Source organism: Astatotilapia calliptera, chromosome 2 (assembly GCF_900246225.1).
Source record: "Astatotilapia calliptera chromosome 2, fAstCal1.2, whole genome shotgun sequence".
NCBI classification, from domain to species: domain Eukaryota; kingdom Metazoa; phylum Chordata; class Actinopteri; order Cichliformes; family Cichlidae; genus Astatotilapia; species Astatotilapia calliptera.
This window is the reverse complement of record NC_039303.1, coordinates 20283785-20310377: the sequence shown is the minus strand read 5'-3', so window position 1 is coordinate 20310377 and position 26593 is coordinate 20283785. Positions and strand designations below refer to the sequence as shown.

Genomic DNA, 26593 nt, shown 5'->3' with positions numbered 1-26593 from the left:
AGCCCACACAGCCCTGGAAGATAAATGGAAACATGTCTTAAAATAATGAAAATGGGCTTTAACACCTTCAGAAAACTTATCACTGATGACAATGTTACATCCGCAGTGTCTCTGCCAATTAGATATACAGGGAGTGCAGAATTATTAGGCAAATGAGTATTTTGTCCACATCATCCTCTTCATGCATGTTGTCTTACTCCAAGCTGTATAGGCTCGAAAGCCTACTACCAATTAAGCATATTAGGTGATGTGCATCTCTGTAATGAGAAGGGGTGTGGTCTAATGACATCAACACCCTATATCAGGTGTGCATAATTATTAGGCAACGTCCTTTCCTTTGGCAAAATGGGTCAAAAGAAGGACTTGACAGGCTCAGAAAAGTCAAAAATAGTGAGATATCTTGCAGAGGGATGCAGCAGTCTCAAAATTGCAAAGCTTCTGACGCGTGATCATCGAACAATCAAGCGTTTCATTCAAAATAGTCAACAGGGTCGCAAGAAGCGTGTGGAAAAACCAAGGCGCCAAATAACTGCCCATGAACTGAGAAAAGTCAAGCGTGCAGCTGCCAAGATGCCACTTGCCACCAGTTTGGCCATATTTCAGAGCTGCAACATCACTGGAGCGCCCAAAAGCACAAGGTGTGCAATACTCATGACATGGCCAAGGTAAGAAAGGCTGAAAGACGACCACCACTGAACAAGACACACAAGCTGAAACGTCAAGACTGGGCCAAGAAATATCTCAAGACTGGTTTTTCTAAGGTTTTATGGACTGATGAAATGAGAGTGAGTCTTGATGGGCCAGATGGATGGGCCCGTGGCTGGATTGGTAAAGGGCAGAGAGCTCCAGTCCCACTCAGACGCCGGAAAGGTGGAGGTGGAGTACTGGTTTGGGCTGGTATCATCAAAGATGAGCTTGTGGGGCCTTTTCGGGTTGAGGATGGAGTCAAGCTCAACTCCCAGTCCTACTGCCAGTTTCTGGAAGACACCTTCTTCAAGCAGTGGTACAGGAAGAAGTCTGCATCCTTCAAGAAAAACATGATTTTCATGCAGGACAATGCTCCATCACACGCGTCCAAGTACTCCACAGCGTGGCTGGCAAGAAAGGGTATAACAGAAGAAAAACTAATGACATGGCCTCCTTGTTCACCTGATCTGAACCCCATTGAGAACCTGTGGTCCATCATCAAATGTGAGATTTACAAGGAGGGAAAACAGTACACCTCTCTGAACAGTGTCTGGGAGGCTGTGGTTGCTGCTGCACGCAATGTTGATGGTGAACAGATCAAAACACTGACAGAATCCATGGATGGCAGGCTTTTGAGTGTCCTTGCAAAGAAAGGTGGCTATATTGGTCGCTGATTTGTTTTTGTTTTGTTTTTGAATGTCAGAAATGTATATTTGTGAATGTGGAGATGTTATATTGGTGTCACTGGTAAAAATAAATAATTGAAATGGGTATATATTTGTTTTTTGTTAAGTTGCCTAATAATTCTGCACAGTAATAGTCACCTGCACACACAGATATCCCCCTAAAATAGCTAAAACTAAAAACAAACTAAAAACTACTTCCAAAAACATTCAGCTTTGATATTAATGAGTTTTTTGGGTTCATTGAGAACATGGTTGTTGTTCAATAATAAAATTATTCCTCAAAAATACAACTTGCCTAATAATTCTGCACTCCCTGTATGCTTAGTGAAGAATGCAATTAGTGGCAACAAGAGAAGCACAATTAAATACATTAAAAAAGATGAACCAGGTGATCTTACCGAGCTTGTCTTGGAAAAGCAAATATGTTTGGCACAACAGTGGAGATCATAATTCTGATTGCAAAAGCTGCCAGACATGACAGACTACAAAAAAATAATGAATTCATTAATTATTACAAAAAAAAAACAACACCAACAAATATGCAGTCCTCTGGAGAAAGCTAGACTCATCATCGGCGACTAAAACATTTGTTTAATCAGCCCTAAACCTGTACTTCTGATATCACAATGCTCTTTATGACTGCTGGCCAATAAACGGCTTCAACTATGAAAACGGAAATGGAAACTGAAAACACTGACAGTCTTCAAGAGATTGTTTTTGGACCCATCCATCCACCCCAACATCCTGCCATGGTGGAGCATCGCTCGGCAGCATCATCTCTCACCTTCTCCTTTGCTCCCGTTATTATACAAGCCATAGATGGTTGCAGCTGTTATAATAAAACTATGTTTTATAATCAACTGCTTCCATAATTGCTCAGTCACACTGGGGTAAAAACAGTACAGGAACATCGGTGCATCTTGGAAAAATTCATGGCTGCCCTGAACATGCAACACCCCTAGCCTCAGTCTGTGGGTGAGAACTTTAGACGGTTAGTCCAGTACACAGGTGGCGAGAGGCGACCTGTTTCGACTGCAATGGACTCATCATTCTCAGACAGACTGGCAAAGATTTGCTAATCATTTCTGTCTAATTTATAAATGCTATCCCAGTTTGTTGCACTATGAATGCAATAAATGCAACTTGTCTACGGTGTCTTTTCGCAGTAAGCGATACAACTCAGCTGGTTGCCGACTCGTAGTACTTTGGTTATATTCGTATATGAAGCAGCCGTGTCACTCTGCAGTTAAACTGCCATCCTGCAGCAACTATGTCACTATTTATGGAGGAGTTTCTGTTTCAAATCTACGAGGCTGGTTGGAAACTGAATGTAACCAGCTGAGTTTCTCTTTAATGTGAATTTATGCATACAGATTTGACATTTTTACCAATTTCTTACAGCTAATCACCAAATTAACAGACACAGGTCGCATGTAATTGTTAATTTAACCCCATCCAGTGTCAATCTGACAACAGTGGACTAGTGCAGACCTGGTCTTCAAAGCCACCATTACAAGATGCAAGTAGATCACGAGTACATTGCATATGGCCACAATAATTTGATCATACAACCACAGTTTTCCATGGTGTGACTGTGACACTAACAACCTATTATATGGGAGGAAAGTATCCAAACTCTGATACACTCAGAGGTAACGGAGCCACAGCGGTGCAGTGGTTAGCTCTTTCACCTCACAACAGAAGAATCTTTTCCTCCCACAGTCCAAAGACATCCATGTTCGGTTAACTAGCTATTCTAAATTGGCCGTGATTGTGAATGTTTGCCTGTTTGACTAGAAAACCTGTCCAGAGTGACCCCAGCTTCTCACCCTAAGACTGCTGGGATATGCTCCAGACCCCGACCCCCAGTGGATGACAACCTTAGGACAAGAGCTGCTGAGGCTGGGAGGTCCCTCGCTGCAGAGTAATGATTAACAATGTGGTGGGAAAAAATAATGAACTGAAAAGAAAACAAATCAGGAACAACGTGTTCATTAATTATGCAGGTCTTAAATCATTTGTACATGTGCCACTTAACCAGCTGAATCAAGAATAAGCTGTTCATTTACTACAACATACCGCAGGACGATTATTACTGATGCTTGATCTACAGTAACAACTGGCAGAAATAAGATTACGCTAATGCACAATGCATTACATCCCATAACCCAGGATAATAAACAAAAAAGGAAACGCTGGAAACTCAAAAAGCATCGATAACAAGGTGCCCTACACTCGAACGAACAACAGAAGCATCTAAATGTTAAATGTGTGTTAAGCTGTAACGAGACCACATTTATTAAAAAAGAGCCTGAGGAAATGTTACTCGCTGACCTTCAAACATAACGCATGCATACATGTACGCAGGGTTTTATGTTTCCTCCTCAGAGCCACAGTCTACACGCAGAGCCCCTGCAAAGTCTCCCTGCGATACAAATAGCGAGTCTGCTGCCTAAATCTGAATGTTAGAGCTGAAGCGTGCAGGCCGCTGACTCTCCTTATCAAACGGACACCTGTCGCCGCAGATGTTTCGGTGAATTAGAGGCGCAACACCTGCAGAAGACTTAATAGCGGCTGCATTTGCGATTAACTTCATATAGCAAAAAACCCCTAAAAATCAAACAACGTCCCGCTAAAACGTTGGATATTTACTGAAGCGAGACGTGTTAGACGCTGAGGGTTGTGTGAGCCGGCTCTGCACTCCTAAACCGTGCTTTCAAAAACAAGTACAGAAAGAGAAACACTGACCACAGCTACCTCAATTGCCTGTTTCAGGGCAAGAACAGTTATTTATAGCTTGTTGTTTGGCTGATATTGAAAGTCACACACTCCATTAACCTCACACCCTCTGCCAAAGACTCGCTGGCTGCCACACCATATAGAAGCATGATGCCCCGGCTACTTGACTTAATGCAGGCCATATGTGGATCTGCCTTATTTCTCTCTGCCAAAACAACAAGTAATACACGACATCTGACTGCGGTCTTACTTAGCCCAGGTTGCTCTCGGTGGAAGAGCAGCTTGCACGCCAGCTCTATTGTGAGTGCTATTTTCTGTGAGGATAAAAACGAGGCTGCAGAGTGCAGCGTTTGGTTATTTGTCTTACCTCAGGGCTGCGGCTCTGGCTTTAGGCTTGTCGGACACCTGTCGCAAAAAGAAACAACAAAAAGAAAAAATCAGAAGTCATGTTCATAGATTATGTTTAACTATTGAGACAGTGATGATGGTGAGAACACAATACGACGTGTGATAAACGTCACTGACTTTACTCGCCATCTGATTAATGTTCTTATTAAGAAACAAATGAAAGCTTGTTCATTTTTTAAAACTCCCGAGTGTGACGGATGCAGTTATTCCACAAGGACGAGCGAGGAGCGACGTGCCTCTATCGATCACCTAATGGTTCGATTCAAATCAATTCCAGACAGCGCTGATAAATTGATCAATGCGCTCATTTGGTTGGATTAAATGATACTAGACACTGTGTCAAAAAAGAGAAATAAAATCAACCCAAATCGTCACAGTCTGTGTAACTATGTATCTCTAAAACATCTTTTAACAAACATCAGGAACAGTGTGGTAATATTCGTTACATTTATTGAGCACAAAAAACCCACAAAAAAATACGACACAGCCCAGCTCGCTCTCAGGGCAGCATTTACTTTTAAGGCAATGGTATCTTATTTTGTTTCGCTTTCTTTGTTCTTTTTAAATACTTTAAATGCACGTGTTATACTGCACTACAGATGTCTTACCATTCCCTTAAAAGTAAATGCTGCTCAGAGAGCGTGCTGGCTTGGCACAGGATTATTTTTGTAGATATAAAACATATGTTGCATAGTTTAACTGCATAGCTTTTTCATAGTTTAGTAAAAATTTGTTTAAACATTTAATAATAAACATCATGGAAAAAAGTTGTTGATCACAAGTTTATTTGATTTTCCAACAAAAAGTTAGTCGGGAATGATTAGAACCTGTAACATACACAACAAAGACTCTCCCTATGTTGTTTCCTATTGGTCTGTACGTTTTCAATACAAACAACGGCGATGCTATTCGATGCTTTTAAATAGCGACATAGAGCATTATTGTTCAGAGGTCAAAGGTCAAATGTATGACAGAGTATTTTAAGATTAAATTTGAAATTCTAGTTTGAGAAAAGTTGAGATTACAGTCGTCCTTTCCAGCTGCTGCACTCAGTGTAGATGAGTTCGTGATACGACCCCTCTGTACTGAACGACAGTGTAACCATGTGTGTGTGTTGCTTTTCTTAATTATTTTCCAGAAAACACAAACTATCTTTTCACTTTCTTAGCCTCACCTTCCCTCGATCAGCTCTCCTCTATAAGTCGACTTTACTGTCATTTTAATGACAGTAAAGTCGACTTTCTTCCTTTACGCCCCCTCCTCCGCGCTTCCTCCCTGCCCTCTCTCTTCACTCCGAGCTTCTGCTTTATTTCTATTCATACTTTTCCTCCTTTCAGCAAAAAGAACAAGGGGGAGGGGGGATTGGGGTGGGGGGTGATTAAGCATGTCAGTGAAGCCTTTTCCTAGCCTCCACCTTCTCCCCCGTCCTCTCTTCCTCCCTCTGACGCCTCCCAGTCATTTTTGCGCATGGCTACATCAATTAGAGCGACAAAACAAAAACAGTAAACTCAATTCCTGCAAATATCAGCCATTAATTTTTCTTCAAGCACTGTAACCCAACAATTAAAATGAATTACTCAAACAAAAACAGGACCTTTTCTTCCCTCCGGCTTGTTGTTGTTTCCCCCCCCCCACTCTCTCTCTCTCTCTAGGAATAAGGTGATTAACTGGACCAGTGAAGTTTCTGATAGATCGATGTGGAGCTGCAGGCTAGAACAACAAACCTCCTCAGATCTTTGGCTTTGGGAGGCTTGCAGGGCTCATGGAGAGGATCTATGTGTGAATATATTTAGCTGGCTGGTGGCTTTACTTGGATTTAAATAAAGAACAAACCAACCAGCATTTATTCACACAATCTCCTCTGTTATAACACGGCTGCGAGCATTGTTCCCGACAAAAAGGGACAAGCTGTTTTACCAAAAGCAACACGATTCAGACCTTAAAGCTTTTCCAGACGTATATGATTATATTTCTAAAATCCCCTCTTCGCTCGCCTTTCTCGTGTGGGTGCGAGACATCTCAATGTTTCACAGCGGGGCCGGCAATACGGTCTTAACAAGGCTTTAAACACCCCCACACCAATTTAAACAGGAAGCGAACAATGAATTCTTTGCTTGTCTTGTACGGTGTCACTTTACTTTCACGTGAGAGACTTTGTAAAAGCATTTCTAACACCTGAACTCAGTTCTTGAATTTATGATGCAACTCTTGTGAGGAGGTTGCGTTACTGAAAATACAGGAGCTGCTGGATTTTCACAAGTGGAACACAAAGCGACTGTATTTTAGCATCTTTCCCTCCGATGCCAGCTGGATTTGACACAGCAAGTCCACCGAACACTTTCCTGTTCGTGAACATTGTCAGTCTTTAATCTGTCCTGTTACATACACGAGCATCTCTGCTTGGTTTGATGGCTGTGATCTCAATCATGTCCAACAGACAGCTAACATATGAACAAGTGTGTTTCTTTGCGATGTGTTAGCCATGATAAGGACTCTGTTTACTCAGCTGCCTTTAAGCCCACGTAGTCACTTTAACACTTTGCATTTACTCGGCAGGCTTTTGAACTCACTGATCGATGCCTTTCTATACTTCTATTTGTTTGTGCTGTCTAGCTTGCTTTGACTCGTTGTTACGCGATATTTCTATTTCAAGGTTCGTTGGTAGCCTCTGTCCTTTCTTTTTTTTTTAAACTGCTGCTCTTCTGCAGGAAGTCTGCCAATCTCTGATGGAAGTCACAGCAGTGGACATGATCTGCACTCTGAGATCACCTAGCATTACGCCAAAAATGAACAATTGCATTTAGTTGCAAAACTGGTGATTATACAGGCACAAAAAACCTACCAAGGCTAAAAGTAAACATATTCATTTCAAAAACCCAATTTTGAGCTTTAATTAAAGTTGTAGTGAAAGCGGTGTCCTGACACTTGTCCCGTCGTCCTTGTTCTCTCCATAAACACCCACCGTTCACTTCTTTCAGCTTTTCTTTATTTATGAGGCTGCTTCGCAATTAAACCACCCAGGACTGTGATTTGAGGTCACCCTGTAACTATGTGCTTTAGATGATTAATAGGATGTTGCCACTGGATAGATAAAAGGTCAGAGCTGCTCACTTGTGCAACACAACATATTTTCTACACGTGTCGATTACACAGACTTAACGGCACCCCGAACACCAGCGTGGGTCTTTTTGTCGTAAAGCTCCGCTAATCAGATTTCCTTTGATGCTCTGGTTTCATGTTTCCTACCTAGTGCACATTCAAATCCTTGAGTACATCACTATGATGTGTACTGGATTTCCAGCAGTTGAAGTGTTTTCTGTGCATTTTGTAGTCTGCATGCTCATTTGCATTCTGCAGTGCACGCCAAGAGCCAAGCTAAACAGAAAGCCATTCACAGAAAAACTGCTTCATAGTACTAGAAGCAAATGCTTTACTTCCTTGTTAGCTCCCTTCTTACAATCTGTGATCCGTCCAGAATATAGATGATATAGGAAGCCAATGCAAAGTGTTTTAAAACTATTTTGATAGGAAGAGGTGATGTGTGAGGATCTGTCACATAGTAGACCTTTTTCTTCACGTAAAGGCTCAGTCACAGTAAAAATGATTTGGCAACTGGTGATTACACTGACAGACTGATCGATTTCTATATATTTCTTTTTTTTATGCAACTGATTGCAAGTAGCTACAACAATGAAATATTCACCCAGAGGTTGAGTGTGCAACACCCTCAACATCTGGGCAACTTTGATATAAAAGTGACGCCACAGGTCACCTGGTGGGAGGCAACCTGTCTCCAAGCAATAATGGTCCAACTCAGACTGGCTGCAATCACTCTCAGACAGACTAGCAAAGGTTAGAAAATAACTACCATCTAAATTTATAAACAATCAGCCTGAGTCAGTCTGAATGGATGAGTGCGACTTGTTTGTTGTTGTAGATTGACGAGGATTTATGTCATTTTGCTTTGCCAACCTGCAGCAACAACATCACTGTTGGTGAAAAAAATTATGTTTCAAATCTGTGAGAGTTTATTTGGACCTGTGTAGATTTTGGATTTATGCCAATTTGATATTTGCTGTATTAATACAAAAAAAACAACTATATTAACCCCATGAAATCACTGACTGATGCACTAACACTGTGCACTAACTGATAGCGGACTGAAAGCAGGTTGGTAGGCTGCTGTTTTATCGCTATCTCGACGCATCAAAGTTGCTTAAAAGAGTTCATTGCACATGCTCACAGTCATTGTAATGGTAAATGGTAAATGGCCTGTATTTATATAGCGCTTTACTAGTCCCTAAGGACCCCAAAGCGCTTTACATATCCAGTCATCCACCCATTCACACACACATTCACACACTGGTGATGGCAAGCTACATTGTAGCCACAGCCACCCTGGGGCGCACTGACAGACACTGACATTGTAGTCGTGCCTCAGCCTCTCGTCCCTATTACGATCATAGTATAACTGAAATTTGTAATAAAATTTGTATTTCCTGCGCTTTCCCTGCTAGCAGAAGTCAAAACGTTTGCCATTACTATTGGCTGAACATTGATTGGCCTCAGCAGGTTGTCTGCCAATTGGAACGCCAATGGCTTAATCCTTGGGCAAAGAACCCCGGTGACTGTAAAGGCATAGATAAAATAATACAGATCACAATGGTAACCAATGTCGGGAAAACTAAACTAAACCAACTTTTCAAACTAAAAAAAGGATATCAGCTTAATTCTATTTAAATGTTCCAGGTTCAAGACTCTTCATGCTAATTCACTGCAGAGCTATTGCTAATGTTTCGACTAACACCTGTGAGTTTCCCATGGAGACAAAGCCAACTCTCTGCTCCATGCAGTGTGCATGCAGCTCAAGTTAGTTCATGCATGCAGCTCTTTTAACCTTTACCAACCAGCTCTGTCAGGCTGGCATGTTTATCTCTTTAGACCTGATTTCCTCCACAGATTCATCCGAAAGCTGCGCAGCTAAAACTGATCTCCTCCAGCTGCATTTTCCTGAATTTAATATTATAGCGTCGTGTAACATTACTCAGCCTACGCACAAAACTCGTCTGCATTCAGTATTACTGTAGCTAAGCCACAGTGCAGCAGGCGTGATGTGTTTAAGGCTTCCTTTCTGCTAGACACTTTTCCCAGCTGCAACTGTGCCTTCATATAGAGACGGAACTTTTAAGCCCGACTTTGCTCTGACCAAGGTGATCTGTCATCACGAGCTCGCAGAGAGAAACACAGGCAGATAGAGACAAAGGACGGTCCTGCAGCGGTAATTGGGTTGCTGTTTTTCTGTCAGTTTCTAAAGTCATTAGGAACATCTCTCTTTTTTCTGCCCTCACTCCTTTCCTCTCCTCTTTCCTCATCTCCCCCTTCCTCTGCTCCTTCTTTCAATTCCCTCCTCTCCTCCATCTCCTTTTGCTCTGTGCCAAAAACATATTCATCATACTCCTCTGCTGCCCTCACAGTGTTGTGCCACGGCATACTAATGACACTGTGCATCTGTGTGTGTGTCTCTCTTACACACACACACACTCTGTCAGCATGTGTTTATATTTATGTGTTTGCTGGTGTAAATGCTTGTGAGGCAACGTCTGCATGAGTACACTGTATGTGCATCTCCCTATGTATATGTGCGCAAATGTGTAGTACATGCAAGCATATATGTGTGTGTGTCAGTTATGAATGTGTGCGTGTTGTGTTTTACTTCAGGCTAAGAAAGCTTGATAATACACCGTGCACTCATTTGCCATAAGCCTGTTAAGAGCATGCACGGAAAAATGCCACCAAATACATCTCAGCCTCGCTGTCATCTGGTTTTCTTTCCCTCTTTCTCCGTCTTTTCCTCCTGTCTGTGTTGTTTTCACTCTGTTTGGTCTCTCTCCCTCTAACTTATTCAGTTCCTTTCATTCTTTCGCACCTCCCTCTCTGTTTATCTAAATCAATCCCAGTGTCTGTCTTGCACACAGGCTGACAACAAAATAAAAAATACAGAGCGTGAGAGAGAAAGAGAGCGACTGAATGTATGGTGAAAACAGTCGAATTAGACTTAATCCTGTGGCCTTTTTGCATACACTGCATATATTTTGTGTTTTTATATCAAAATGTCAAATATCTCTTTCGCTAACACACATAAAAATAAAATTTGCACAGACAAATGAAGCCTGTAGTTTTTGTTACCTACACACAAACAATACAACAAACAGTCCCCCATACACTGCTGCCTTTCCCCTCGCTCTTTTTAATTCTGCTGGGACTTGACAATATGTCAGCCACAAATGGGAGATTGGAGGAAAACCATTTGTGTTTGAAACTTTGCTGCATAAATAAAATCCATAGAGGATGTTTCCAGCCCCTGTCAAGGTGTTGGCTGCTTGGCTTCATCTTCAAATGGTTCAATTAATTCTGAGTAAAACAGGTTTTTGTTTTTTCTTAAATACAGAAAGAAGGAAAAATCCAGTTTTAACGTAAAGGTGTTCAGACACTTCGTTAAATCACCTTTAGCAGCAACGTCAGCCTCAAATCTTCGCTTCTTGTTATCTGAGATTTCTTCTGGTGTTTCTTTTATCCTGTCTCCCTCCCATCACCCCCGGCTGGTCACAGCAGATGGCCCCGCCCCTCCATGACCCTGGCTCTGGCTGGAGGTTTCTTCCTGTTAAAAGGGAGTTTTTCCTTCCCACTGACTGTTGGGGTTTTCTCTGTACAGTTGTAGAGTCTATGCCTTACAAAGCATCTTGAAATCTTTGTTTTCTTTTATTTGGCGCTATATAAATAACATTTTATTTTATTTAATTGAAATTCTTGAGCCTTTTGGGAATCTTCTATACGACTGTCTGTGACCTTCTATAATGTTCTCCCACCTCCACGTCCTGTCAGGATCTTTTAGAACCGAGGAGGTTCTTTAGTACCTTTAGTACCTCAAACCGAGGGAACTGCTGATAGTTCCAAACAACTTCTGTTTCAAACATCATACTTTCAGCACTGCAGAAACATACTTGCAATTTTCCCCAGATCCATGCCTTTACACAATTCTCTCTCGCAGGTCTAAAGTCAATTCGCTCATGACTCCCAAAGCTTGTTATTCACTCTGACACACTATCAGCTACGACTGCTATATCCAGTCATTTTGGCACATTTACGTGAAGTTATTGAAGTACCTCAAGAACAGCTGACAAAGACCAAATGTCATGTTAAAGGAGCGGAAAACTTTTTCAAAGATGGTGTTTCTTAGTTATTTCTCAGAAATTAATTAAATGATGGTGTCTTACGTGTAGACTGATGATAAAATAAATAATTGAATCTAGTTCAACAAGACAAAATGCTGATGTCACTTATTGGTTCAGGACACCGTAAGTTAAGGCCTCAGTGTGACTGATGCCACATTCATTAGAATTAGCAGACAGTGACTGGGTAGAGCCGCCTGTGTCAGCACAGTCAAAGTGGCCACACATCTTATTTTAACCCATAAGAATATAGAAAGGAATGAGAATATGAAGGAGGAAATCAGCTATAGAACAAACTGTTTTTGTAGCAGGCTTTATTTCTTTATATGGATAAAGCTGTGCATATGGAGACTGAGTGGCCAACAAGAACGGCAGTTTTTGGCGCTTCTACCTTGGCTTCATTTTTCAGCTTTGGCTGAAGGTGACGTATATGACAAGTAGGACTCGCTAGTTGTTCCAAATCTCATTCGATTGGATAAATATATGCATACAAACTCAGTGCAAACGATGCAAGCAATCAAATGTATACAATCATATGAAAAAGAACGTTTTCCACAGTATTCTGAGGTTTGCAGACAATCGTTCATGGATATCTTATTTATGGTCTTGCTATAATATTTTGGTTGAGTTCTGGACTTTGACTGAATCATTGTAGATTTGTTGCTGTGTTTGGGATCACTGTCAGACAGACGACCTCACATTTGACTCCAGAATATGATGATTACAAGGTGCCCAGGTCCTGTGGCTGCAAAACAAGACCAAATCATCACCCCTCCAGCACACCATGCTCGACGGGGTGTTTTTACTGTCGTAGATGGCCAAACATCTCCACTTCTGTCTTGTCTGTCCAAAGGACGTTGTTCCATACGTCTTACAGTTTGTGTGCAGACCTAAGCTGCGATTCCATTTCTTTTTCTTTTAGAGAGAAGACGTTTTCTCCTGGAAACCTTTCCAAACAAGCCATAGTTGTTCAGTATTTTTCTAATTATACTGCCACTCACTGCAATCCTGAATGCACACATTACACAAACTTAAACCATTATAAATGACCTGCCATCATTTATAATTATAATATCTACCATCATGGTTATTATACAATCAGAAGGCCAGTTAAAATGGGATGAGAGGAATCGGTATCTTCATTAACAGAAAACATCTCACAGACTCTTTGATGAGCGCTGATATCTGTGTGCACAGTGGGGAGGGGGCAGCAGCACGACCCCCACTGACTGCTTTGAACTCATCTCTGGCATCATTAGCGCGTGATGACAGTGATTAGAGGAGAAAGGGCCACCGTGCCAATTTCCATACTGAAAAACAAGACAGGAAGAGCAGGACGACCGCACGCAAATATGCAAAGTTTCCCAGAGTGACAAAGCCGACCTCTTTAGTCAGTGAATAGTGGATAAAAAATGCTGATACACCCCACAACAGGACACATCACCGCTCCAAGGTTTGTAAACATCAGACCAGTGATGGAGAAGCTACCGCCGATACTGACATTCTGACCTTTAATGACTATGCTTGGTGTTTTTTAGCCCCAGAATTAGCATGCAGAGCCACCAGAACACTAACTGACCTACTGTATTTAATTACAAACACTTAATAAATTGAACAATTTAAAAAACTATTACAGAATGACGAATTAAATTAGCATCTAAATGATTCATTACAAAACTTAAAGTAAAAACCAAAAGATCGCCAGTAATTAGTCACTCAATAAAGTCAATAAATAAAGTACAGGAGGAGCTTTCACTTTCTTTTCTCCGTGTCTGCTTGTTACTGGAACATCTCACTTTCCTGCATGTCTGTGTTTGGTTTATTGCATTTTAATAGGAAAAAATAAACAATCTCACCAGAAATTACATGTATTAGTTTTCCTGAAGCTTTTGATCATATTGCACATTTTCTTCAGCATGAAGTTGCACAATGTTAGTCTTGATGTGTAGTGTGAGATAAATGTCAGGTTAAACTTACAGTTATTATGTAATAATAACAACTAACTGACTCTTCTAAAGTGTAAATGTCAGCCAGTATTTATACTGTAAAACCTGAGTCGTTCCCCCTGCACCCTGCATGACTTCAGTATAAACCTGTAGCCAGCTTTGTTGTACTTTGATTTCCAGCTGTTTGTGACATCACAGTGAGGGGGCAGCATGCAATCAGATTTGGTCTTCCTTAGCGCCTCGTCCCTGAGCCTGGCCTGTCAGATCTGTGACCCAGCGTTTCGTGTATTGTTGATTTCTTATGTTAATATTATGTTAAAATCACGTGTTCTCCATAAGAAAGGGTAGAGTTAAGTTATTTTGTAATAGTCATGAGCAGTGTTGTTCAAGTTACTTGAAAAAGTAATTAGTTACTTATAACTGACTACTTCTCCAACAAAGTAATCCTGTTACACTACTGATTACTTATTTTGAAAAGTACCGTAATTAGTTACATAGTTTCTTAGTTATTTTTCAAAAACATGATACACAACCTGAATATGTAATAAACCAACAGACCAATTCTATTTTTTATGCATAATCCATCATATAAAATTGAATCAAAGGGAAAATTCTCTTTTTAAAATTGTTTAATTAGTTTAAAATTTTTAATGTTATGCACATTACATCAAGTAAAAATTGAATTATATGCAACAGTCTTAGACATTTCTTTAACATTTAAACCTATTTTCTGCATATTCCAGCATATAAGATTTGAAGTTACATTTTTCACTGTAGAAAGAAGTTTGTGTACGGCGGACACTAATGTTTTTATCACTTTGTACGCAATAAACCGTAAAGTACTATAAGTCCGTCCACATTTTTAATGCTGCATGGTCGTACTCTCTCCTGCACTCCATATTATCCATTGTTGATCTGCACACGTCTGTTGTTGCCACGGACGTCGCACACTCGAACGTCATTATCATTAGACGCTCTCACGAACAAAATCACGGTTTAGTAACGTAGCGTGCTTACAGGAAAGTAACAGTAATCTAACTTATTTTGCAATAGTAATCCATAACATTAATTGTTACTTGAAAAAAGTAATCAGATTACAGTTCATTGTAAAACGTTACTGCCCATCTCTGCTCATGAGATAATGTTAAGTTTGGGTTACGTTTCCACTCAGGCCTTCTGTGTTAGTTGTCGTGTGTTTCTTGTCTGCGTGTTTCATGCTTTCAAGCCTGAGTTGTCATGTCTGCGTCTCTCAGTGTTTCCTGTTTTATTTTGAAGAGTCAGGTGTCTCTTGTTTTACTTCCCCTGCGGTGTCATTATGTTGATTTGTGTCAGCTGTGTCCCCAGGTCTTTCCACTTTCCCTGATCACCTCTTGTGTGTATTTAGTCTGTGTGGTCCATTCAGTCTTTGTCAGGTCGTCTGTTTTCTTCCCTTCATGTCAAGTTTCAGGTCATTCGTGATTCTGTTCAGGTTGTGCTCAAGTTTCGTGTTCGTGTTTATTCGTCATATTCATGTTTTTGTCACAGTCATCAAAAATTGTATTTTTTTTCCAGTTTAGGTTTTAGTTTAGTTTTCGCCCCGCTTCGCCTTTTGCTTTTTTTTGGTATTCATGCTAATCAGCCACAATAAACGGCTCGTGCTTTGTTTAAACTTGTGTTTTGTCTCCCTCCGTGTCCTGCGTCTTGGTCCAGATGACATGACCCGACTTTGCCGTGTCATTCATGAAGAACAAAATAACTCTGGGCACGGCACTGACATCCAGCACCTATAAACAGTGTTACTCCTTCTGATTTTTATTTAATGCTTCATAAACAGGAAGCAATCATTTTGAGGAAAATGCAACTGCAATATATAAAATCAAAGGTTCATTTATCCATATAATGAATGGTTAAAGAAAAGCGCTTGATATAAACTGAATGCAAACCAGTCAATTCCATTAAATCTAACATTTTACAGTGTACTCATGTAACTCATAGGAAGATTTACATGTGATCCTATTACTTAAAGTAAGTCTTTGAGTATGTGGGCACTTTGGGGGCTCAGTATCCTTCATATGGAGTCCACTGTCAAAGCTGATGCAAGTTTCTAAGTATCTATCTTTTAAGCTACTGTAATACAAGACATTAAGTGACAAATGGAAGGAAAAATGAGGACGAATTATGCTTTCAGTAACACTGACAACTCCCAGATGAATGAATTAACAAATGTGACCCAACCACAGCTGAATTTACTGGGTGCTATGCTAGTAGATGAAACGCTGAAGGACAGATGGAGGAGAAGCTGGAGCGAGGGATCATATGCAGCAGCTGAATAAGAGGACGGACAGCAGAGGGAGCTCACCTGTTGTTCGGCCTCTTCCTCGTCGCTGCTGATCTTCAGGTCATCCTCCAACATTCTGCACAGAGACACAGAGACACGTGTTATTGCGGCCGTGACCTCCTGTCTGCTTGCATTAGTTCGATTATGGCAAGTTGTGATCTGCGATTCCCTTTCAAGAGCCTTTTTTTTGGTCAACGGATTAATTACACAGCAAAAAAAAGCAGCGAGCTGGTGGTTCATGTTGGGGAATGAGGAAGCGGACATTCACAGCTAAAAACCTACCAGATGTTCAGCTTTTAGAGCTCAGGGATTGTTTTTTCACCTGGAAACTTTCTGTCTGACAACTGCTGACCTACGGCCAAGAATTTCTTGGAAACAAAAGAGGAGGTGCTTGGCAGACACGGGCCCTTCATCACGATTGCACGCTGATTTTTTAAAGAGGTTTCTAATTGGAAAAAGAACCTGGTCGCTGCCCTGTTTCTCCTATTCTCGTGTTTGCTTTGCTCTCCCCGTGCGAGAGATCAACTGCTAACAATACAGCTCCAATGAAAGAGATATATAAGGCGCAGTCGATAACATGACCTCCCTCACAGCATCACCTGCTCCTTACCACACAAATTATTCAGTATTTATGTGCTGTGGATTGGCAAGTTCCCATGTTTTATTGCTTTATATAAACCCTCCACACAAACTACTGTTATTTTAAGCTTGCACTGCTATTGTTATGACAGGAGAATCCCCTAAGGGGATTTTTACTGCCTCACGAACCACTCTTGTCAGTGCTTGCACCGCTAAAAAATACTCCCCAGTGTTGTGGTGTTTTCAGATGGGGCTGTATGAGTCGTGAATAACCGAAGCACAATAAGAAAAAGCTTTGCAGATAAGGGGCACGGCGCTGCACACGGCGATGATAGATATGTTTGAATGAATGAATAATGGATTCATATTTTATTTCATAAGAAGGGACAGATGGAGAGAGAGAGATAGTGAGTGAGATGGAGATGATAATGATGGGGAAGTGAAGGGGAGCGAGTGGTGGTGGCAGCGACTGAAAGAGAGGGAGATGCAGGCTGAATAGAGAGAGAGGGAGAGAGAGCGAGGAAGGGAAGCATGGCAGGGAAATGAATAAAATGCACAAGAGAGAATAAGGAGGACAGACGCACTCAAGATATAAATGAGTTATGGACTAAAGCATCCATGACATGCAGAGCTTAGAAAGCAGAACATCACATTTCTACTAGGTGCAGATGCTCTTAATTGCCTTTATAAAATTGAGTCCTTTTATTGGTAAAAGTTCAGCGCTACCAGAGCTCCATCACTCGAGGAGGAGCCACAATCAAAGCCACGCTAAGCTAATTACTCAATACTTCCACATGTGCATCTGCTCACCCTGCAAATCTAAATGTACACACGGTTGCCTGTACACTCGTCTCCCTGGAGCACAGCGTAGCGCTCAGCAGATAAAGAGCCACAGTTTTCCCTCCGGAGACCAAAACGGTGCGTAAAGTGGAAGTTGGATGGAGTGGACGGATAACGGTACGCTAACGTGTTCATCGTCTTAGCATAAGTTCACTGTCAGAGTTAAGATTATGTCTTCTTCATCACATTCGCAAGACTTTCAGAAAACTTGACCTCTGACCTGGAGGTCGAGGTCCCTGAGATTCAAAATCCGAGGTTTATACAGCTGATCACTGAAACTGTAAACTAATTTGGGTCATAGTTTGTTGTCTTTTAAGCAAAACATTAGCTGTGAATGATTAACACCGTGATTACTTACTGTACATGGTAGAAAAAAAATCTCTACCACGTAATGCAACAACACCTGCTTCATTTTAGCTTTAAGCTACTTCCTGTATCAGGTTTAGATTTATGAATTCACTTTTTTGCATTTTCTATCTGATCGAGTTTCTTCTTTGGTATAATCTTTTATCTTTCTGAACTATTTTGTTTTCTGATATCGATATTAGATATGTTTTTAATCTTGTTTTTCATGTTTTGACTGCGATAAAGTATTTCTTATTATTATTATTAATAACTGCATTTTAAAAACAAATGTTGAGGAAAGTTTTGGCAGGCTGCTATTTTAGACTTTACCTGCGTAGTAATACCACCACCTGGACCCCAGTTTTATGGTTAATGATTGCTGGACACCAAAGGTAGCACTTTTCCAATGATAATGTAGGGGTTTGTGTTCTACCTGTAAGGAAACTGGTAATGATTTTTGCTGTAAACTTATTTAACTGGCATTTTTGGCACTTCAGGGTTCCTCCTCCTATTTGGGATTCTTCAAGTGGTTTGTTTATCCTTTCTAATGTCTCTGGCTTTGTAAAGCTGAAATGACAAGCTTTCATTAGCTCTCGCTAACTAGCTAGCTAGCTTAGCTCAAAATGTATTTGGCAAAATGGCTAAAGTTAGCATAAGTGGGGTTCAACTGTGTCTGTGACTTATTTTTTAAGTGTCAGACAACTTTACTTAAAGTGTACTGCAGTAAAAAGTCTTTAAGCGTTTTTTAGCATTATATTTTATTTTATACAAAGCGCTTTTTGTTGACAAATGCACCCTAACCAAGGTGGTCAAAGGAGCTTTCAAAGAAAAGCGTTTGGACTTCTTTAAGTTGCTTGAAGACGTTTCACCTCTCATCCGAGAAGCCTCTTCAGTTCTAAGGTCAAATGGCGGAGACTCCCAGATTTAAACCCAGTGGGAGTTTCCCCCCAAAGAGGGACAAAGGACCCCCTGATGTTCCTCTAATCACATCAGCCAAGGTGTGAAAACGGGTGTGGGTCTCAATCAGCCAGGGTTTCGGGTGAGAGATCAGGGGGTTCTTTGTCCCTCTTAAGGGGGAAACTCCCACTGGGTTTAAATCTGGGAGTCTCCGCCATTTGACCTTAGAACTGAAGAAGCTTCTTGGATGAGAGGTGAAACGTCTTCAAACAACTTAAAGAAGTCCAGACGCTTTTCTTTGAAAGCTCCTTTGACTACAATGACCTGGATGACTGAGAACCTTCACAGACACTAACCAAGGTGTTATCTGTGTTTCTGAGCCAGCAAAGCTCAAAAACTGGTTCACTAAAGGAGGCTTTTTCATGCATTTGCCTAAATGAATATCATGTGATTGGATCACAGTGTCACAAAACTTCTTACTCACTGCGCTATCGACTATAATGAAACAGCAGAATTCACTGTGTTTTTCTTATTGGGCATTAAGGTACTGAGCCTGGAGAAGGATTACAGCTGGATGAGTTTTCTGTAAAGCCAGACATAGTAAACATTCAGCAAAGAATATAGCAATTAGCCTAAACAGCTCATTTACTGTTGAATAAGACGAGGTAGGCCTATTCATTAAAGAGAACATTTTACGCCTGTTGAGCATCACAGTGAAAACAGAGAATGGCCTAATGGCAGCAGTAAACTAGGCATTGTTTTTAACCAATAACAATTATTTCACCCTAATAAACAAAGCAGCATTTATGTTTGAATACAAGATTGGGGAAAAAATTGCACTGTGGGGTATACATGAGTAATCAACAGGAAAGGGCTTATCAGCTTTGAAAGCTTAGCATAAAACGGCACAGAAAGCACTGCAGCTCCCACAGACTTCATCCTAATGGAGATATAATTAACTATTTAACTGCATATCTAAAGTGAAGGAAATGAGAACTTACATTTTGACCTGGGACTTTAATCAAACCATCCAGCTGAATTACCGCTAACTTACAAGACTGCCTTGACTTTTTCTTAAGTTGCAGGATTTTTGCATCATCTCCTACCCATCAAGTCTTTTTTAGGAGAGTGCTTTTTGACGCCATCCTCACCAAATACTCTCTAACCCTTAAATGAGGTTTTTAATAAAGTGTATAAATAATGCATCACACTTGACACTTAAAAACTCTCATTAGATGTAGTAACACGAGAGTTGTACTACTTTATATGATATGGTGTGACAGCAGATCAAAATCCTCTTCCTTAGATACTGAAATATCTTTAACAAGGAGACTAGCGTGTGCAGGACAGCAACCATTAAAGACAGCAACAGGTCAGCACGGTCGCAGACCTGGTCCCTGACTTCAAAGCCACCATTTCAAAGGCTACGAGACAGCGAGCACACTGTTGCAATAATTTTATTTGTGACTCAGTCTTCAAACACTGTTTTTCCAGGTGTTACAGTAGCACTGCAGAGATTAGACTTTTAGGGAATAGGACAGAAAAAATATGGGTCATAATATTATCATCTTTGGCACTACAGAGTTCCTCCTCCTATTTGGGATTTTTCAAGTGGTTTGTTTAACCTTTCTAATATCTCTGGCTTTGTAAAGCTGAAATGACAAGCTTTCATTAGCTCTCGCTAACTAATTAGCTAGCTAGCTTAGCTCAAAATGTATTTGGCAAAATGGCTAAAGTTAGCATAAGTGGGGTTCAACTGTGTCTGTGATTATTTTTAAGTGTTAGACAACTTTATTTAAACTGTACTGCAGTAAAAAGTGTTGAAAAAACTACAAACATTCCACAGCTTTGTTCTTTGTTCTGCAAAAAGCAGCTTGCTACATTGTTACAGCATTATACTGTATATAATAAAGACTTATTTAAAAAGAAATTTCTGTGTAATTAAACAGTTTGTGGCTGCTGATAAACTTTACATGCAAGCTATTTTAAAGAATTATGAAACCCTGATATGAATAAGCAAAAGAGAAGAGATGGATACATATATAGACGGAGTTTAATTTTAACTTGTTTAATTAGTTAATTAAAACAAAGCATCGCGAAGGCCCACGGTGGGTGTTGACGCGATGTGATTTCTGCCCAGTGCTCTGAATGTCAAAGTGAAGAAATTCAATGAAGCATGGGTAAACGGCGGGAGTAACTATGACTCTCTTAAGAAACAACTTTCAGGATAAAGTCTAAGTATATTTAGCAGATGTATTGCTGACTCATTTACTGACCACCCCTTCTTCTCACATTTTAGGTTACTAGGTTGCCAGTTAGTGTCGTTTTCCATGATTGAAAGAACAATGGAGAGGATGGAGAGGCAGGTAAGGTGGTAGTTGGTATACAAGTCACATGACTTCTGACTCCTATCTGGTTACACAGTTTTCAGATTTTCTTATGTGTCACTTTTCAGTTTGAGTTAGGGAAACCGCTGCTATTTGCAACAAGCTTCTCCACCAATTTCTTGACACAATTTCAGACATGGAATAGCCAGTAACACAGCAGAGAGGTCCAGCTTAATGACTCAAAGCAACAGATGAGCAGGTGCTAGCAAGTGGATGAGTTATTAAAAAAAAAATCATATAATCACAGCTGATATGACAGGGGAAAAACTCTCCATAGAAGTCAAAACCATCTTTGTACCCAGCTGTAAATATGTTGGACATTTTAACATGGGAGTCTGTGGGGACTTACATGTATCTGGAGCCAACCTCAAGCAGCACCTAGTGGAACTGCAGTTTTTGCCATCTGGGGCACCTTTCAAGCCTTTCAAAGCGTCAGTCATAAAAGGGGAAAAAGTCACCCCGTATGTAGTTGTCATGAAATGAGGAAATTCACTTTCAAGGTTAAAAACTGATTTTTTTTGTACCAGGCTGTAAACATGTCAGTTTCATCTGTGAAGTTGGGGATTGATTTGCCTCTGGAGAGCCTAAAGGGGTGTCTGGAGAAACTGACGTTTTTTACACTTTACGTTAGCTTGATGTTTCATGCCCAGAGGTTAGTGCTTGGCTTGAGATGAGCTGAGAGACGCAGCAGTTTGATCTTACTGACACTGTTAAAATATGAACCGCCTCAAATCCACATCAGGGTAAGTTGGGTTAAGTTACCACTGCAGGAGCTAAGCTGGCTAGCTAGCGTAATGACACTCAGTTTTATCCTTCCTTTCTCACTTGCTCTTGCGTTTTTGACTCGTTAAGCTCGTCGCGAGCAAACGTGCAGTGCAAACCGGGGTCATAACGCGGCCTTACAAGTCGAGATTTGTGCCTTTCCACTCTCATCCTGCCGTACAGCTCTGTGAGTGATGCGTGGAGTGGGTTGCAGCCAGAGATGTTGCAATATGCTCCTGGCTCACGTTAAATTAATGTAGCTGCACTTTCCCGCTCTGATCCACACAATCTTTTTTTTCTCCTCCTACCACCAGTGAATTTCATCCAAGAGTCAAGTTTAATTTTACCTTGAGGCAAACGCAGCAGAAGCAGCAGCAGCAGGTCAGAAATTCTCAGTTTCTCTGTGTGTGTGTGTGTCAGAGAAAAAGAGAGAGATATACTCACGACTTCTGCGGTGCAGTTGGTGGTTTAGCAGCAGGCTTGTTAGCTGATACAGTACATCGCTCTGCAACACAACAGAGGACATTCAATCACTGTATCACAGTTTTGCATGTGTCAAGACTTGTGTCTGTGTGTGTTGATTAGTGTTTGACAGGAAGCCAAACTCACATCACTGTAGACCAGCAGTACTGTCACATTGGAAAATATGACACTCTGTTCCAGTGTGTATCTGTTTGCTTTGGTAACAGGATTGTGGGGTAAAAACAGTAAGTAAATGTCCTTTTGCAATAAAAGTCAAACTGAAACACTCTGACAAAAACGAGGAGATTATTTATTTTCCAAGTGGATATACAGAGGAGTCTGTGAACAGAATCCTTTTTGCTGTATTTCATATTCCAGTCAGTCGTATTTCTTCTTTTCTTACACAGAGAGGAAAAACCTGCCAGTGGGGAAATGCTTGAGCTTTATATACGGCACAAATAACTCAAAACACTACAAGATGGATTTAACAAAGAGCAACAACCTCAGAAAAGCTTTTCATGATCTGATCAACCCTGGGAGTCGGAAATACTGTAAGGTACTATATGCAGTACTAGGTGAAGTTAGCGTAGAGTCCTGTGAAAAAGGAAAGTTTCCACAGGACTGTGAATAACTAAATGCATCCCATGATTCAGTAGCTTGTAGAACCACCTTTTCCACCTTTTGCAGCAATAACCTGAAGTAATCGCTTTTTGTATGACTTTATCAACCTGTGGCAAAACAGTTTTTCCTCTCTGCTTGATAGTATGTTAAAAACGGATGCAATGGATGACCAGCTAGACTCAACTATGGAGCTTTTTGACAATGTTATGGCGTGTTGCTTTATTCTGACTGATTCATAATGACCTATTTTGTGGTTTCAGAGGTGTCTCAACCGATGGAAGAACACACACACAAACACAGGAGCCCAGAGGCCACCGGTGAAATAGAAAACTGTATTTAAGGTGTTTTTCAACCTCTAACACCATCACCATTAACCAGATGTGTTATCTGTAAATATGCGGTATATCCATAAGGTCTTAGGAATCAAAGCTTTTTACACCTGGTTCTGATATGCAATCTGCATTTGGACGCATTATCTACATAATCACATCTGATTGTTAGCATTAACACCTTGTTTTAATTATTGTCTCATTATCTCAAATCAGCCTGGAATGTGATCAGATAAAATGGTAAATGGCCTGTATTTGTATAGCGCTTTATACTAGTTCCTATGGACCCCAAAGCGCTTTACACATCCAGTCATCCACCCCTTCACACATTGTAGCCACAGCCACCCTGGGGTGCACTGACAGAGGCGAGGCTGCCGGACACTGGCGCCACTGGGCCCTCTGACCACTACCAGTAGGCAACGGGTGAAGTGTCTTGCCCAAGGACACAACGACTGAGACTGTCCAAGCCGAGGCTCGAAACAGCAACCTTCCAATTACAAGGCGAACTCCCAACTCTTGAGCCACAATCGCCCCAGATCTAGATATGTAAATTACTCCGGCCCACCTGGCTGACTTATCAACAATTTAATCCATTACTGTGTGCAACTTCCACCACCAACACAGGTTTTTAGATATCTAATTGTATAAACATCTTTATAGGGGCCTGTTATTCTTATTTCCAGCTCTGTATTTTTCTTCCTAAATCATACTAGAGGATTCACATGATTCACAGTTTAAAATAAGCCATATTTATGTTATACAACAGCCTGATTGCCCAGGTCCCACAGGTTGGTTAGCAGCCAACTGACAACCACCTCTCGCTAGGGGACCTCCGTATTCCCCAGACGGTTGTGAGTGGATGTTGAAGGTTGCTGGCAGTTGCTGTGGAGGATCTGGGAGCAGCACAGTCTTCTCACAGTGCCTGATTTAAGCGAGTGACATCCAGCAACCACTTGCCAATCACTTACAGAATACCAGTGGTTGCCAGGGGGGTTGTCAACATGTTTGTGTCACTGAGCTCACTGGCTAAAAGAATGACCTTAACTTAAAACATCTTTCTTCTGACTGGCTCAGTCACTCATTTGAGAAATGAATGACAAAGCAGCAGGTGGGTGGGGCTTCTGTTTTGTTAGCTAGAGCTGTGCTATGACCATATAAGGCCATCCCTGCTTCCTGACATCACACAGAGCCAATAATAGGGGGAAAAAACCTCAAACTCAGCATTTAAAGTGAGTCTGAAGAGCTTTTAAAGCAGCGTGATTGTTTGTGCATATGTTGACCTCACTATCTAAACTTCGGTTGAGGTTAACATCAATCCTCTAACAGTATTTATATGACAGAAAACGCAGGAGATCATACAACTGCTGCCGTGTGGACGCATTTTCAAGAAAGAGCTACTTTTTAAATGTTATGCATGAATTAATATACACTGTGACAGAACCTTTTACCCTCATTAATCTACTCTAATGTGATGCTGTCAGTTCAAACACAAGCCCCCGATTTCCACTCATCACGTAATCACGTTTGTCTGATTACTTGTTCAGATGAACCCAGGAAGTTAAAAGCAAAGGTTTTTCCGACTACCCTCCTCCCGTGGCAATGATTTCATTTCAACGTCAGCTGCCTTTCTCACATTCCTCCTGGGTGGCGTTGCCTTTAATGGCCTCGGCAGCATTAATTATCGCAGAGCTCATACGTGAGTGTTTACGCTGGGAAAACTTACTCTGGGTGTTGTAGCCCGAGGTCACATGCTGTGACTCCTAGAGAGCGGGAGAGAAGGAAAGAGAAAGCCAGAGGGAGACGAGTTGAATGAATAAACCAACAGATGTCATTATTGATTTCACAGCAGCACAAGGATGCCATTACACAGAATTCAGAGCCTCTCATCTCCCCGCGTCGACGCTCCTCCTCATTCTTAAAACTCACTGTGACGCAGGATTAGTGTGAGGCTGGAGGCTGAAGGCGCCACAACAGTCCTTCCTAATTCATTAAGTACTCAGTCAGACTTACTGCCTCTGTGTTTACATTCCTACTTCACCTCACACCAACACCAATGAGGCACTTTGCATATTAAGAGTAATTCATAAAAGCATGAGGCAAAAAAAATCAGTCTGCTGTTTCAGGGAGAATTGTTATCGTCACCTCAGAGATAAATGTTCAAATGCTGCTTCTTTTAATGTGACAAATCTTCTAGATATTTATATTACAAGGCGTCGTAAATCTTCCCTTTTTTGTAGCGGTGGGTGAAACTTTGAACATCGATCTTCTGAAATCTTCAGTCTGCTTTTATTGTGCCTGAACGCCACTTTTCAAACATGACAGACAAACAGTGCAGGTGAGGATACAGAGTTATTTTGCTGATGACATTTCTGTAGGTGATCTTTGTTTCCTTGACTCTTCAGCTGTGGCTGTTATCACTGTTCCTGTTAAATACACACTCAGTTTTCTTGTTTTTGATGAACGATTAAACGATAAAGTGGAAAAGCATTCAACTTGAAGTAGTTTTTATCTTATTTATTTATTTCTAAAGTCTAAGTGATCTGCAGATCCTCAACTTTTTTCTTTTTTTATTCGACGGATGAATTTGTTCTGTTGATTACAGGCTGGCTGTGTTGAGCTCTGAGAGATAATTGAACTGGTGAGTCAAACACAGTGGACGCCGTTGGTGCTTATTAGCGGTGTTCACCTGCGGTCCTCTGCTTCACAAAGTAAGAAAGACCACGCCGTGTCAGCGGTGGAACAAAGTCTTTTCAGACTGTTTTGCCCTTTTCCTGACTGAGCGATTAAACATGTTAAGGGACAGTAAGAATAGACGGTAATAGCTAAGTTAATAAGCAGTGTTGGTCAAGTTACTTGAAAAAAGTAATCAGTAACTAATTACTGATTACTCCCCCCAAAAAGTAATCCCGTTACTTTACTGATTACTTATTTTCAAAAGTAAAATCACGGTTTTAGTAACGCAGCGTTCCTACGGGAAAGTAACGGTAATCTAATTACCGATTTTGCAATAGTAATCCCTTACTTTACTCGTTACTTGAAAAAAGTAATCAGATTACAGTAACGCGTTACAAGTAACGCGTTACTGCCCATCTCTGTTAATAAGAAAGTATTTTGTTGCCAAGTGAATAACTTTGCATTAAACTGTCAGTAAGTTTAATTCCAGTGATTAGGTGGAAACTTTGAAATTCGCCTGATTTGCTGACGTTACTTGAAAATACTTTTTTATTACTGCCGCCAACGAGGTGATGATTTTGGTAGACTTTGGGTTTCAGTCTGTCTGTAAATATGATATCTCCAAAACTTTTGAATTAATTATGATAAAACTTTGTAGGGGTGCAGAGCGGGGTCACGTTAGCAAT

At 40.9% G+C, this 26593-nt stretch overlaps 1 protein-coding gene across 2 annotated transcripts in view; it reads right to left on the bottom strand.

Annotated features, from left to right (window-relative positions):
• The window catches only part of aff2 (AF4/FMR2 family, member 2), a 204699-nt gene that overhangs the window by 63446 nt on the left and 114660 nt on the right, over positions 1-26593 (bottom strand). For both annotated transcript variants that reach the window (XM_026186564.1, XM_026186554.1), the window contains exons 7-10: positions 24958-24994; positions 22267-22327; positions 16034-16088; positions 4480-4517 (exon numbers count right to left, since the gene is read on the bottom strand). In XM_026186564.1, the coding sequence (XP_026042349.1) occupies positions 4480-4517; positions 16034-16088; positions 22267-22327; positions 24958-24994 (191 nt within the window). The remainder of the gene's footprint in view (positions 1-4479; positions 4518-16033; positions 16089-22266; positions 22328-24957; positions 24995-26593) is intronic.